This window comes from Nerophis lumbriciformis, linkage group LG06 (assembly GCF_033978685.3).
Source record: "Nerophis lumbriciformis linkage group LG06, RoL_Nlum_v2.1, whole genome shotgun sequence".
Lineage (NCBI taxonomy): Eukaryota > Metazoa > Chordata > Actinopteri > Syngnathiformes > Syngnathidae > Nerophis > Nerophis lumbriciformis.
The window spans coordinates 38,751,368-38,766,076 of NC_084553.2; the positions used below are offsets into that span (position 1 = coordinate 38,751,368).

The following is a 14,709-nucleotide window of genomic DNA, read 5'->3' on the forward strand; positions in this document are numbered from 1 at the left end:
ATGTCAAGTTGATCAACAGATTGTATTATTCTCCAGTGCAATAACAGTACTAAAATGAAGGCTAAAAGGGCATTAATGGGAGCTTTAAAAAAAAAAAGTAGAAGAAGTAACTAAATAGTTACTTTTCACAGTAACGCATTACTTTTTGGTGTAAGTAACTGAGTTAGTAACTGAGTTACTTTTGAAATAAAGTAACTAGTAACTGTAACTAGTTACTGTTTTTCAGTAACTAACCCAACACTGCCTATACTGTATGAAACTACAAAATAACAAACACGGATGCTCCAGTTTACACGAGGACCACTTTATTTACATTCTTTCAAAAACTTCCGCTCCACTCCAACGTGTCAAAATTCCGCTCTTAGCGCCTTCAAAATAAGAGCTCAAGGCATATACTGTATAACAGCGCATAACAGGAACTTAACATCACAAAGAGGAAAGCCCATAAAAATAGGTTACAAAAGTTATTTAATAAGAAGCCAAAAAGTGCAAAAACAATAATGTTCGTGTTGGAGGAGTTGTGAATTAGATACACCTGCAGTCTGCAAGTGTACCTAATGTTGTGGCCCAGCAGTCATTCGCAACTCCTCCAACACGAACATTATTGTTTTTGCACTTTTTGGCTTCTTATGAAATAACTTTTTTAAATAGATTCAATCTTGCACGTGGAAAGTTTAAGTGTGGGCTTTAGTTGATATAACACTCCCGTCAGGGGGTGCAAATTCTACGGCGGGGGTGCAGGAGGCGGGGTTACTGGAGCCTCAGCCAGTGCGTCTTTTGCAGCCGTTTTATGATCGCTCAGCACAAGAAATACGTTACACACATACAGTTGTTGACAAAATACACTGTACATTATATACCTCAGCTATCTAAACTATGGAAATGTATAATATAGTTCATATAGCAATACGGTCTCACTGCACAGCAGACCAGCAGTTAGCCGAGTCCGCCCATGTTGAGGCACTGAGTGACGTGCCTCGACTGGCTGCTGATCACCGCACCGTCTCTTCTCAGTATTTGAACGGCAAATGTGAAAATTCAGTGATTTTGAATAAAAATAATCTAAAACTGGTGAAGTTAAATGGAAAATAACTTTATAGTATAATCACTGGATACATTTAACAATTTAATATATATTTTTTTCTTTTTACATTTTTTTCCTTTCCATGATGGCAGGTGAGGCCCCGCCTCACCTGCCTCTAGTGACTGCACGTCACTGACATATACATATATCAAATGATATGTAACGCTACATGAGCAATTAATTATCTTAACCGGATTAAATGCAGATAAGAAACAGCAATGTATAATGTAATATTCCTGCTTAGATGTACATAGTTTTTTCAAATAGGGGGAGACAAGTTTAACACTGTAGTGTATACCCTTGAAAGCTAATAAATTAACTTTTGAGATGCTTTAATCTCGTTTCTTAAGTCTTCTTTGCTTTTGCTCTTGCTGCAAGTCAGGCTCTGAATTGTTCATAAATAGTTGGATGCTAAAATTCTCCACTGTTGCCATTTGGAATAGAAAGTAGTATATAGTTATTTTGTATTTTTTGGTAAAGAATCGTACCAAGCAATCGCAGCCAGCTGGAGGAGGCAAAGCGTGGAGGACGTCTTTTGCATATAAATAAGACTGCCCACAAGTTGGCTAATTATCAAAAGACATCCAGAAAATGGCTTTATGAGGGTCTAAATAGCAAAATTTATTAACATTGTATGCAGACCACAAGAAAGTGTTAAAAATAGAGATTAAAATAATCATATGACCACTTTAAGCCGTTTCTAAGCAACCCAGGATGACATCTTTCCGCACACAGCATGATGCATATCAAAAATGTCTTTTGTGACTTCCGACTTTTACAGTAAATACCCCCTTCCAAGAAACATCAAAATCAAACTTTATTCATTTCATACAACCAAAATCATAGGTAAAATCACATCCTACATCACAGTTTTATCCAAATTACAGTAGCTTCCCGCAGCACTTGCATCCCAAAAAATACAGTCTCACAACTTGCAGCGAGGTGAGAACACACATGATCGCAAGTCCTTACTGGAATTAACAGACAGTGTGGAGAAAAACCTTCTCTCACAGCCGAAATTTCAAATGTTTCATGTATTGTTTAAAATATGTGTAATACGTGTGTGTGAGGCATGTTTTAGGGCTTAAACCTGGAATTTAGCTTCTATGCCTTTAGCTTGTTAGCTTCCTTGGTCTTGAGCGAACAATGGTAATTTAAGGGCGATGGGGATGAATCTAAAGAGGAATCACATATATATGTTACAACCGTCACTTTTATTGCAAGTGTTGATCCAAAATTGGAGATCGTGAGAGTAGCTGGCGGTTTGGAGGGGGGTCGCGAGCCAACATCCCTAATGGTGTATGTATAAGAGGCAGCATCATAATCCAAGTTTTCTTAGTTATGTTTGGGCGTCTCAATTACTCGCGCTAGCAGGGATCTACTGTATACAAAAACAGATTGAGATGAATGAAGTGAAATATTACAATCAACACATGCTCTACAAAAGGAGTGCTGTGTGGAAACAAGGTAACTACTGCATAAATACTTAATATTTGGTAAAAAGTTGAATCAGGATTTGCTGAAAGTTCGATTGGAATACCCACTTTCCTTAAAAGGACTTCACTTAATGTTAAAAGGCACGTTATAGTAAGATCAGTCGAGTGTAAACCAAAATGTGTACATAATTCTCTTTGATAAAGTACACTTTTCCATTTTCATCATGAGCGTTTTCAGCTCTTGCCTCAGTATTTGGCACTGCAGCATTTAAACAGTATTATCATTGAATAGAGTGCAATGTATAGCAACAGTTGAAAGGTGGGGGTGGTTTAAGTACCGGGTAGTATTGATTTGTTCAGCATGTCACTTAATGGTGGTTGGCCCTGAGCACAGTGAAGCTGAGAGCACCTAAATGGAGCTCAGAAGAGATCTCTTCTACAGACGTCTGAGATGATATTTGCCTGACTGAGATCATACAACCGAGCTTCGGCTGTCAGTTTGCTGTTCTTCATCAGTCGATCTCAGGCATACACATGAACCACTTGGACATGTGGCCCTGCTTCTTGGCTCCTCTCCTGTTCGTGGCCAGAAGGCCATCCGTGTAGTGGCTGTACTCGCTAATGGCGTCCTCCACTCGAGTGATGTACAACCAGCTGATGACTACACCAAACAACTAGGGAGACAAAATGGAAGGGTTCACACCTGACATGACCGTCCACAGGAAAATCAGGCAAAGTAAATACAATTTGTGAATGAAAGTCATTGAATTACACTCCAAGGTGGACTTTTAATATCAAAATAATATATTTTTAGAGAAAAAAGCAGACACTTCTGTTCCCAATGCACAAAGCAATATCCCTAGGTTTGGACAATGTTGTTGTAAAAGTAGCTTAGACACCTTTTGGTTGAATTGAACTTGAACCGAGGTTTACTAGCCAGCAAAATAACATTAAATAAACAAAAAGGGTAAAAGTAAATAAAACATTTTAAAAAAGATCAACATTGAATAATGACACCAAACCGTGCACCATGTTTTTTTCATTTGAAACCAACATTAAAACACAAAAACATACCTGTTTTTTTGGGGGGGGTTTTTTTAGTAAAAAAAAAAAGAATAACATTGTTTGTCGTTGTATATGTATTTTAATCAAATCTCATAAAGTTGAACAACAACCCTATAAACTGAATTTTGGCAAATCCCTGTGGTATGCAGCATTTACCCAAGTATACAAACGAAGAAAAATATTTAGGTTGAAAATATCCAGGATCTAGTGAAGAGGTCATACTTGCCAACCTTGAGACCTCCGATTTCAGGAGGGGGGGGGTTAAGAGGGGAGGAGTCAAGTATTTCATATATATATATATATATATATAAGAAATACTTGACTTTCAGTGAATTCTAGCTATATATATATATATATATATATATATATATATATATATATACAAGAGAAATACTTGAATTTCAGTGTTCATTTATTTACACATATACACACACATAACACTCATCTACTCATTGTTGAGTTAAGGGTTGAATTGTCCATCCTTGTTCTACTCTCTGTCACTATTTTTCTAACCATGCTGAACACCCTCTCTGATGATGCATTCTGCTTCGTCTCCTTGTGTGCGCAGTTGTGCACTGCACTCTCTAAAAGCCGTAGATGTTATTGTCACATATGCATGCATGTACAGTAGATGGCAGTATTGTCCTGTTTAAGAGTGTCACAACATTGCTGTTTACGGCAGACGAACTGCTTTACGGTAGACGAAAACGTGACTGCTGTTGTGTGTTGCCGCGCTGGGAGGACGTTAATGAAACTGTCTAACAATAAACCCACATAAGAAACCAAGAAATCGCCCTCCATCATTCTACAGTTATAATGTGATTGGGCAGGCACGCTGTTTATATTGTGGGAAAGCGGACGTGAAAAGGCTGTCGACACGTCACTCAGGTCCGCATGAATTTCGTGAGATTTTCGGGAGAAAATTTGTCCCGGGAGGTTTTCGGGAGAGGCACTGAATTACGGGAGTCTCCCGGAAAATCCGGGAGGGTTGGCAAGTATGGAAGAGGTTCATTTTACCTACTGATAATATTTATATAAACACGGTTCGTCTATAAAAGCCTGAACAGTAAAATTGTTTGTACATGACCCATATAACTTATCACAGACGACGTCACAACATCACGTGACACATCTGATGAAGGCTGCAGAGGCAAGGTACCCAAAATTTGTCAGGTACAAACAATTTTACTACTCAAGCTTCTATAGACAAACCTTGCTCATATAAATTTATCCGAGATCTCTTTTGTTTTTCGGCTTAACCAGCACAAACATGGAAGATATTGACTGAGCAGTGCTACGAAGCTGGGTAGCTTCAAGGCAGGTATTTTAGGTGGTGGAGCTGCTCGGGAGCAGGCTAGCTTTGATGATACAAGGTTAGAGTCAACAGCATCGCCCAATGACCAATAAGAGATTGGAGCCTATAAAATCGTTCCTTGACAACCCTTGGGAGATCCTCGCAGATACTAAAAATTAAAAGCAAGGATTTGCCGAGATCAGGAAACACTCTTTTGATTTTCTTGATATTTTCATGATGATAGCTTTACCAGCGAGGCCTACCTTCCATTTGTCGCCTCAATATTGCTCTTAGCTCCTCAGCTGAAGTAAAATTCGGTGCTGCATTGCTTTTCTTTATTTTTTTGATATGCTGCTAACCTGAACTGAACACATTCATGACAATATATGACAATTCTCACTTGACTAATAAAGTTGTTGTCCAGCTTCGTAGTAAGGCACATTCTACATCTTAAATGTTTGTTTTATGCATCAACTAATCCAAAGAAGAGATCCTGGCTAACTTAAACTTAAATTGTAGTAAAGGCTCCCGTTACTCCTGTCTTCTAAATGTGTTTACCTGCAAGCCCACGTCCATATAAATCTACTTCTGGGTAAACTTGGTGTACCAAATGGATTTAATCTAGATGCTTGTTATTCATTGTATTCATATTTAATAGATAAAAAAAAGAAATAAAATTTTGTAGCACCCAAACTTCTGTTTTGTCATTCCCTGAAATGGTGTATGCATGTGATTGGCCACCTTAGCACTGCACTGATTGGCTGTGGGTAACAATGTGGGAGTGCTGTTTTCATTTCAGTAAGTACATCCAAATCTGGCAGTTATGGCCTGGGAAAATGGTGGTGGATGAACCTGCGGGAAAACTTTGTTGATTATAAGTTCTGTCATTTTCGTCCTGTTTTGTCACTTTCATAGTTCTCATCATGAATACCCTTGTTGTCATTTGGATCTCTGTAACTCATATACCTGAAATACCTGGAATGTCTTGCACAACCTGAAATCCATCATTGAAAGTAAATGCCTGTTTCCTATTCATGAGATGGCATGATAACGACACACAAGTGCATTTGTTCAGCCAGACGTGCCATCAATTGTCAATAACCTCATGTCTTGGCCTGCCGCAGCATTTGAATGGATGGATTCATACACAACAATAATCCTTTGTTTTAAAAATTATAATCTTGAGCTGGTGGTATACAAGAAAGTCAGACTTCGTAAAACATCTGATTATCTTCCAACCTACAGATAAAACAGACAGGAGCCATAAAAGGGAACTGCAATTTTTAGAAATGTTGCGTATCAATTAAAATCCCTTTGTAAGACAAAGAGATTTCTTTTTTTAATGCATTCTACGAGGTTGCTAATACAGCTAATGGGAGTAATCTTCTGCACCGATAAAGCCCTAGAAAAAACATCCAAATACCACCACCAGTACTCCATGTTGTGACCTGAATATTAACCAAGTATTATCAATTTGTTTTCATACGCGATAACACAGAGGAACTACTTCTAGCGGCGCTGTGATCACAAAGAGGTTACTAGCTTATGCAGCTACTGAGCCAGAGAACGGCTGCATCACTTTTGAGTTGGTAAAAGTAAATTCTAGACTATAAATAATGCCACACTTATACAGTAGAAGGTTGTGGCCATAAACCAAGAAGTTGGTCAACTTTGACATTCAACCAGTGTTCATTTTGACGACTAAAAACTGCTGTCTTCATTATCGTCAACGTTAACGATATGGGGATTAAAACAATGACAACATTGACAATTTAGTCAAAGAATTAAAACAAAAAAATGTTGACCAACGAAATTCAATCATATTTCATTTCATCAAGAAAAAAATCCTAATTTGTGAACCCAATCTCAAACAATGGCAATAAAACAATTCTGATTCTGATCTTTAAGCGGTTGGTACAAATGAGCCAATCGCAGTTTCTTGTGGGAGAGGGGCGGGTGGAAAAGCACGAAGGGTATCCAATCAGAACTAGCAACTTTGAAAGGCACACTGTTTTGATTTTTCACCCGTAAAAGCAAGACTCAATACATCAATACGTGTTCTACACCAGTCATATGGACGCACTTCACCTTTTGCCGCAGTAGACAACATAACCTGTAAACCCAGTAGCTCGATTTTCTTGGGCAAAAATTTAAAAAACCTTGGAAGCGCCATCTGCAGGCTAACCATTAGGACTTCTATGCAGCAATAAGTAGGCTGAAGCCAATATTTCAAAATGACTCATGCTGTACTGAATTCATACTTGCCAACCTTGAGACCTCCGAATTTGGGAGATGGGGGGAGGGGTGTATATATTTTCAAGTATTTCTTTATATATATATATATATATATATATATATATAGTTCATGAATGAGTATATCCGTTCGGCCACCGTGTTCAATGGAGAAGTTTGATCTACAAAATTTGCAGGCAGCATACCCCTTCCACTTCGAGCTGTCCTGGATGAACTGAAATTATTTTTTCCAATCATTTTGGACTTTGCATGCATACTTCTTCTTACTCGTCGTCGCTATGTCTCTTCTTCGTTCTTCTGCTTCGTCTGTTATGTTTTTGGACATTACTACTTGCCATAGTTTTGAAGCAATGCATGATGGGAATCCGGATGTTGTGTGTCAGTGTATTATTGTGCCGGCTGGAATAAACAAACGCTGAGAAATAGCTCTGTGCCTGCCTACTTTAAGGGTTATAGATAAACCAATGGATAACGGAGACGTATATAATAGTCTCCCGGGAAAATCCGGAGGGTTGGCAAGTATGACTGAATTACTGTTACAATTAAACACGTTAGTAAGCGTACTTGCTCCTGCGCCATGTTCGAAAATAAATACTTAAAAACTACTTTTGTGGTAGACCATGATACCCCGAGCTGAGCTTACCCGCTAATACATACAGTACAGTGTACTTTAGTTATTTCCTCGGCACGCTGTTCAGCTATATTGCACAACTTGACAACCCAAAAGACCAGATTTGTCAATTTTAGTATAACAAATATGTTATGCTATGCTATGTGAGAGACATTATATAGATATATACTGTATATATGGCTGTCAAGTGATTAATTATTTTTTTATAAGATTAATCACAATAAACCTGCGATTAATCATGGGTTATTTGCTTAGGAAAATACCCAATATTTGGATATGAATGCAATTAGTGAGAATATTCAGAACGTTTTTTAAATGTTTTACTGAACTGCAAGTCATTGATTTGCTCAAAACTTGGTGACAGTAAGGATAGTAAAAATTACAGTAAGGATAGTAAAAATTAAGTGCACATTTTGAAAGTCTTTGCAATATTGCAAACAAGATACAGTTACTAATAGATAATGTAGTAGACACACTCATATGCAACTTAACATAGTGTACAATTCATTCTTCTTTACTTTGCCTAGTTTAAACAATCAAGCTTGTTTACCTTTTTCAGATGTCAATGCTGATCTCTTTTTTCGGTACAATGCGACCCTAGCTCGTGATTACTTACAGATATCCAACGTTGTTCAGAAAGCAAGATAAACTCACATTCAGTCTGTAGTTGAAAATTAATGCTCTTGTTTATGTAGTACAGTTGGTGTATCCTTGCTGTAATTGTGCCTCTCCAAGGTATTGTACAACGGTATTGTCCTACATGCTGTGGCTGTTTGTTTAACAAAGGCATATGTTTACCTTAACTGTGGTACTTTTGTTTACATTGAATCAGTAAACTTTGCCAGCGTTGCGTTCTCCTCTGCTTGTTGTGGATGGAGCTCGCATTTATGCTAGCATGTAGCTATTGGCGCGAGCAGAGCAGCAGCACCAGCTACCTGCTCAGTGGCCTAGTGGTTAGAGTGTCCGCCCTGAGATTGGTAGGTCGTGAGTTCAAACCCAAAGACTATAAAATGGGACCCATTACCTCCCTGCTTGGCACTCAGCATCAAGGGATGGAATCGGGGGTTAAATCACCAAAAATGATTCCTGGGCGCGGCCACCACTGCTGCTCACTGCTCCCCTCACCTCCCAGGGGGTGATCAAGGGTGATGGGTCAAATGCAGAGAATAATTTCACCACACCTAGTGTGTGTGACAATCATTGGTACTTTAACTTTAACTTATCACTCAGCTTCTAAAACTCATAGCTCATCATTCGTATATTAAGACTCAAAAAGATAAGGTTCTGGATAATCATTTGTCCCAAAGTAGTAGTCGTTGGCTCAAATTAATTCTGCAATGATTAGTATTTGTTAAGGAAGTAGCAAATGTGACGCGGATGTGAAATTAATATGCCGCTGTATGCTTAAAACACCAAAATACGTAAATATTACATGTTATAAATGTGACTGTTACTACATTACATATTACGGAATAATACACAACGTTGATGAAGGTTTTTTGATGTTTTTCAGAGCGCTTTATAAGCGGAATAGAGCGAATCCCATTACCTCTGTTGTTAGCTGACTTGCTAGCGTTTATAAAAAGGTTAGAATCCATAAAATAAAAGAAAATGTGTTCTTTTCTCTCAAAGATTGTGAATGATAGACAAAATAAAATAAATAAAAAAGTGTATAGTTTGTACTTTTAGTTTGATATTCTTGTTTAGTAACTGACACATTACAAACTATACATTTCTTGTAATGCAGCATCTATTTTCTCCCGAATAGACTGCCTAATCAAAAGAGTTTAATCTACCAAGCGTAAATGAAACCGTTATGCATGAAATGCATTTCACAAAAGAAGACTCATTTGTCAGTCGTAGCGGCACTGAGGGCAATATAAGTGTAATCCCACTTCGCCATCCTGTTGTGTGTCAGACGGTTGAAAATTCATCCAGTACAATGGATTCTCAGGGAATTAAATTGATCACAACCTGACTTCACAACTGAACTAATAAGGTTGTCCAAAAAGTCACTGTTTTATACACAGTCGTCCTAGACCACTTCAAATTTTGTGGCTTCTCTAGTGCATTTTTTATAGCAAATGTTATGTTATTTGACCTCCATTAAAGAGGCTGTTTGCAACTTGCTCTGTTACATTCTTCAAAGCAAAAAAACAAAAACAGCACCGACTATTTAACAGAACACATTTGTTTTACAATTGTCTATATTTTTCACAATTACTAAGTTTATGTAATAACATTTTTACCGGTCCAAATAAAATGATTGGTGTTTACGGTGGTCACTCACCCTGTCTCATCAAGACATACGCGCACGGAGCACCTGCACTCATAAAAAAGCAGTTCATGTGAAGCAACGAACAATTTGCAGTCCATCCATCCATTTTCTGCCGCTTGTCCAATTTGGGGTCGCGGGGTGTGCTGGAGCCTATCTCAGCTGCATTCGGGCGGAAGGCGGGGTGTTAGCTATCCAAATGGTTATTAGCTAACAACACCCAAGAATTCAGAAGAAAGCCATTCATGTGAAGGCCTCATTAGAGAGGAAGAACTTGTGGAAACTGTTAAATCCTTTCATCCAGGGAAAACCCCAGGATTAGATGGAATACCTATTGAGGTTTATCAAGCATTTTATGAAGAGCTTAAGAAACCATTGCTTTCTAGTTTTAATTACTCGTATAAAACAGGTTTTTTGTCTAACACTCAAACAGAAGGTCTTATTTCTTTACTATTGAAACATGAAATAAATGGTCAGTACAAAGACCCAGTTTATCTAAAAAATTGGAGGCCAATTACACTTCAGTGTTACGATGCTAAGATACTGGCAAAATGTTTGGCTACACGACTTAAGTCTGTTTTGTCAAATATTATTCACCAAAATCAATCAGGTTTCCTACAAGGAAGAAACATAGGAAACAATATTAAGACAGTTATTAGAAATTATAGAAAATTATAATATGGAAAATAAAAGAGGATTCATTTTTGTAGCTGACCTGGAGAAGGCATTTGACAAAATTAGCGTAGATTTTATTTGTAAAAGCTTTAGTTTTTTTCAATTTTGGCAACTCATTATTACACTGGATCAAGACGCTATATAATAAAACTAACTGTAGAATTATTAACAGTGGATACATCTCTGGGACAATACCGCTATTAAGAGGTCTAAAACAAGGGTGCCCCTTGTCTCCATACTTATTTATTATTGCTATGGAAATATTGGCGATTAAAGTTACATTGAATAAAAATATTGAAGGGCTCATTAATAATAATATTTTAAGTAAAATAATGTATGCAGACGATACAAGCTTCTTTATCAGCCCCAATCCTCATTGTTTGCGGAACCTTCTTAATCTTTTGGACATATTTTCACAGCAATCAGGCCTTCAGCTTAATTATGATAAATGTAAAATGTTAAGGATCAGAAAACTAAAGGGAACGTCCTTTCGAATGGAATGCAAAGTGCCTGTTTTGTGGACAGATGGTCCAGTTAATATACCTGGTGTTGTTGTCCCAGAGAATCTGGAAGACCTAGGCTCAATAAATTATGATAATCGACTAAGAAAGCTGGACAAAATTATGCAATTATGGAAAGGGAAATCCTTAACCTTGTATGGTAAAATATCTATTGTCAACTCGTTAATTATTTCTCAATTTATTTATTTGTTTTTGTCATTACCAGCTCCATCACAAAACTTTTTTAAGATATATGAGCGGAGGGTCTTCGATTTTGTCTGGGACGGCAAACCAGAAAGGATTAAAAGAAAGGTTTTGTACAATGAGTATGAATATGGGGGCCTGAAACTTCTCAACCTTGAAACTATGTGTCTGTCTTTAAAAACATCAATTGTTCCAAAGATGTATTTAAACACTGAGTGGTACACAAGTGTCCTGTTGGACAAAAAACTGTATAAATGTATAAATGCTGTATCATCATGGCACGCCCTTATTATTATTGTAAGGGTGAAAATCGGAGAATATTACCGTAATCCCGGGAGTTTTCTGCGAGAGGCACTGAAATCCGGAAGTCTCCCGGAAAAATTGGGGGGTCGGCAAGTATGCAGCTGAGCCGCATCAGAGTGATCAAAGAGCCGCATGCGGCTCCGGAGCCGCGGGTTGCCGACCCCTGACCTAAGAGGATAAATACTTTGGATAAACTGTCCCCTCAGACTAGAGCTGTACCATCTGGGGATGGGCACAGAAACCCGGTTCCATGATGCAGATTTACACGGTAGTACCACACCAAAAAGAAAACTAGCTATTGGTTGGTGCCTTATTCTGGTGCTAAGTGAATGCAGACTCAGACACTAGCAAGGGCAAGGGCTAGGCAGTGAAATTGTGCAGTAACGTCTTGTAAGTAATGTAGAGTCCTGACAGAAGCACACAGTCTGACACTTTTTAAAACTTTATTACTGACGTAAACACGCCAACGTTAGCCCTGAAAATACCTTTAGCACTGCAGCATTGGCCAGTAGTCACAACAACAGCAATTTTGCATTAGTCACAAAAAATAAAAAGGCCTTTTTTTTTTTCTTTTTCTTTTTTTTTTTTTAAACAAAAATGTGCATTTAAAAAAAAAAAAAAAAAAAAAAAGAGGTATTACCAGTTTGAGCATCGTTTAAGCACTGGCACCATTTTTAAAGAATAGATTTTGTACTTGTATCGGTTAAAATATAAACAATACACAGCCCTAGTCCTATCTAGCCTTAAACATGAACTGATGAAGCCATCTCTAAAGAAGCAAAACATCTTCCAAGACAACCTGACCATTCCAGTTCTAATCCTTTTTAAATAAAGGAAAGTGCCTTTTATTGAATTGTTTTATTTACAAATGCGGGGTGATAGAACCCTGTTCCTCTTTAAAAAATACTTCACTTTAACAACCAGCCTCTTTTGAGTAGCATCTGTGTAAATCACACAGTAAAAGCATAAAGCATACTGTGTGTAAACGCATACTGTGTGTGTGCGTGTGTGCATACCTGAGGTAGTAGGATCCCCAGTAATAGTATCGCTATGATCTTATAGTTGTCCGTGAGCCAGATGAAGAAGGCGTCGGTGCAGCCTCTGATGTAGACTTCGTCAATCAGGTCCAACCGCTAACGAGGTAGTGACAGCGAAGGAATGACAATAGTAGGAGAACATCAGACAAGGAGGAAAGATGGACTTGCACCTAATAGCGCTTATTTGGTAAACTCCCCCCCACCCCCAAGTGTTACATAAATACAGTATTAGGTTTTATTTTATTTTATTTCAACCACCGGCTTTACATTTCAAGGCACTATAATGGTTAAGGATAACGCCATAAGTATGTCATCAAGCTATTTATCCACATGCAAACTGCATTGGGAAATGGTAACATTGATTTTTCAGGATTATTATACACTTTGTGACGCAAAAACATCAAACAATTTTATTGGGCGGTACCATGAATTGATTAACGTGGACCCCGACTTAAAGAAGTTGAAAAACTTAATCGGTGTTACCATTTAGTGGTCAATTGTGCAGAATATGTACTGTACTGTGCAATCTACTAATAAAAGTTTCAATCAATCAATCAAAATGCTTGGTTGGTAGAGTAGCCGTGCCAGCAACTTGAGGGTTCCAGGTTCGATCCCCACTTCCGCCATTCTATTAACTGCCGTTGTGTCCTTGGGCAAGACACTTTACCCACCTGCTCCCAGTGTTACCCACACTGGTTTAAATGTAACTTAGATATTGGGTTTCACTATGTAAAGCGCTTTGAGTCACTAGAGAAAAAGCGCTATATAAATATAATTCACTTCACTTCACACATTTTGTGGTTCATAAACAATTTGCGTCACTACAATGTAATCGTTGAGTGCAGTGGTTCTCAAACTTTTCACACCAAGTAACACCTCAGAAAACACTTGGCTCTCCAAGTACCACCATAACATTTCAAACACAGTAGCGTCGTAGGTCTAAGTATTCATTAAAACAAAGCAGAAATTTTATTTAACAAGTATATTTAATATTAAACATTAAAAATAACTTACAATCATTTTGCCAAAATCTTCGTTTGTGTCTAAACAAATAGAAATTCTGTGGTGGAAATTAAAAAAAAAAAAAAGGTCGATGACAGCGCCTTGCATGGAAGCCCCCGCCATCAGTGTGTGAATGTGTGTGTGAATGTGTGTGTGAATGGGTGAATGTGGAAATACTGTCAAAGCGCTTTGAGTACCTAGGTAGAAATGCGCTATACAAGTATAACCCATTTATCATTTATTTATAACACTCCAACCTGCAAAGCCAGAGGTGGTGCAACAAAGTACTAGTTGTGTTTTTTTGGTTAGTTATATTTTTCCTCAGAATTGAGTGATTGCAAATTTTTTTTTACTCTGATTTGAAAATTGAAGTTACTGTATTTTTGTGTGTTTTTAAAGCCCGAACGTTGTCATTTAAAATGACTATAGTTTTGTGTCATGTCTGTTAGCTGCTTTTTTCCTATAAAATCAAACAACTAAATGAACATCCTTTAAAACAGAACTTCACTTTTTTGGAGGGGAGAATTTTGCACATTCACAATAATTATGAAACACATGACGAATGTATTTTTTTTGGTAAATGTATTTTAACTCATAAACAAACGCAAATAAAAGTCAGCTTACAGCGGAGCCAATGAGAGGTACTCTAGTCTTCCCATAAAACCCAACAAAAAACAATCAAAAACCGCCAACAATATTACATTTACATTTCATGACTTGAACATTAACCACGTATTAGAGGTAGTGTTATTATAAGCGCTAATCCAGACAAACTATCGCGGCACCGTGATCACGAGCTTGTGTGCCAATGTTGACATGATCGACTGATCAGCTGCTTCCTCTTTTCCTTGCTCGTCAAACTTTATTGTAGATCATAAATCATAGACTTATTCCGAAAAGTTGGTACACTTGGACGCTTGGTTTCACCCCCCTTTTCTTTGCCAGGATTA

The 14,709-nt window shown here is 37.7% G+C and overlaps 1 protein-coding gene across 1 annotated transcript in view; it reads right to left on the reverse strand.

Annotated features, from left to right (window-relative positions):
- Positions 1 to 1,883: 1,883 nt before the first annotated feature.
- tspan15 (tetraspanin 15) overlaps positions 1,884 to 14,709 on the reverse strand; it is a 51,017-nt gene continuing 38,191 nt past the window's right edge. The window contains exons 7-8 of the mRNA XM_061964270.1: positions 12,737 to 12,853; positions 1,884 to 3,194 (exon numbers count right to left, since the gene is read on the reverse strand). Of these exons, the coding sequence (XP_061820254.1) occupies positions 3,033 to 3,194; positions 12,737 to 12,853 (279 nt within the window). The 3' untranslated portion in view covers positions 1,884 to 3,032. The remainder of the gene's footprint in view (positions 3,195 to 12,736; positions 12,854 to 14,709) is intronic.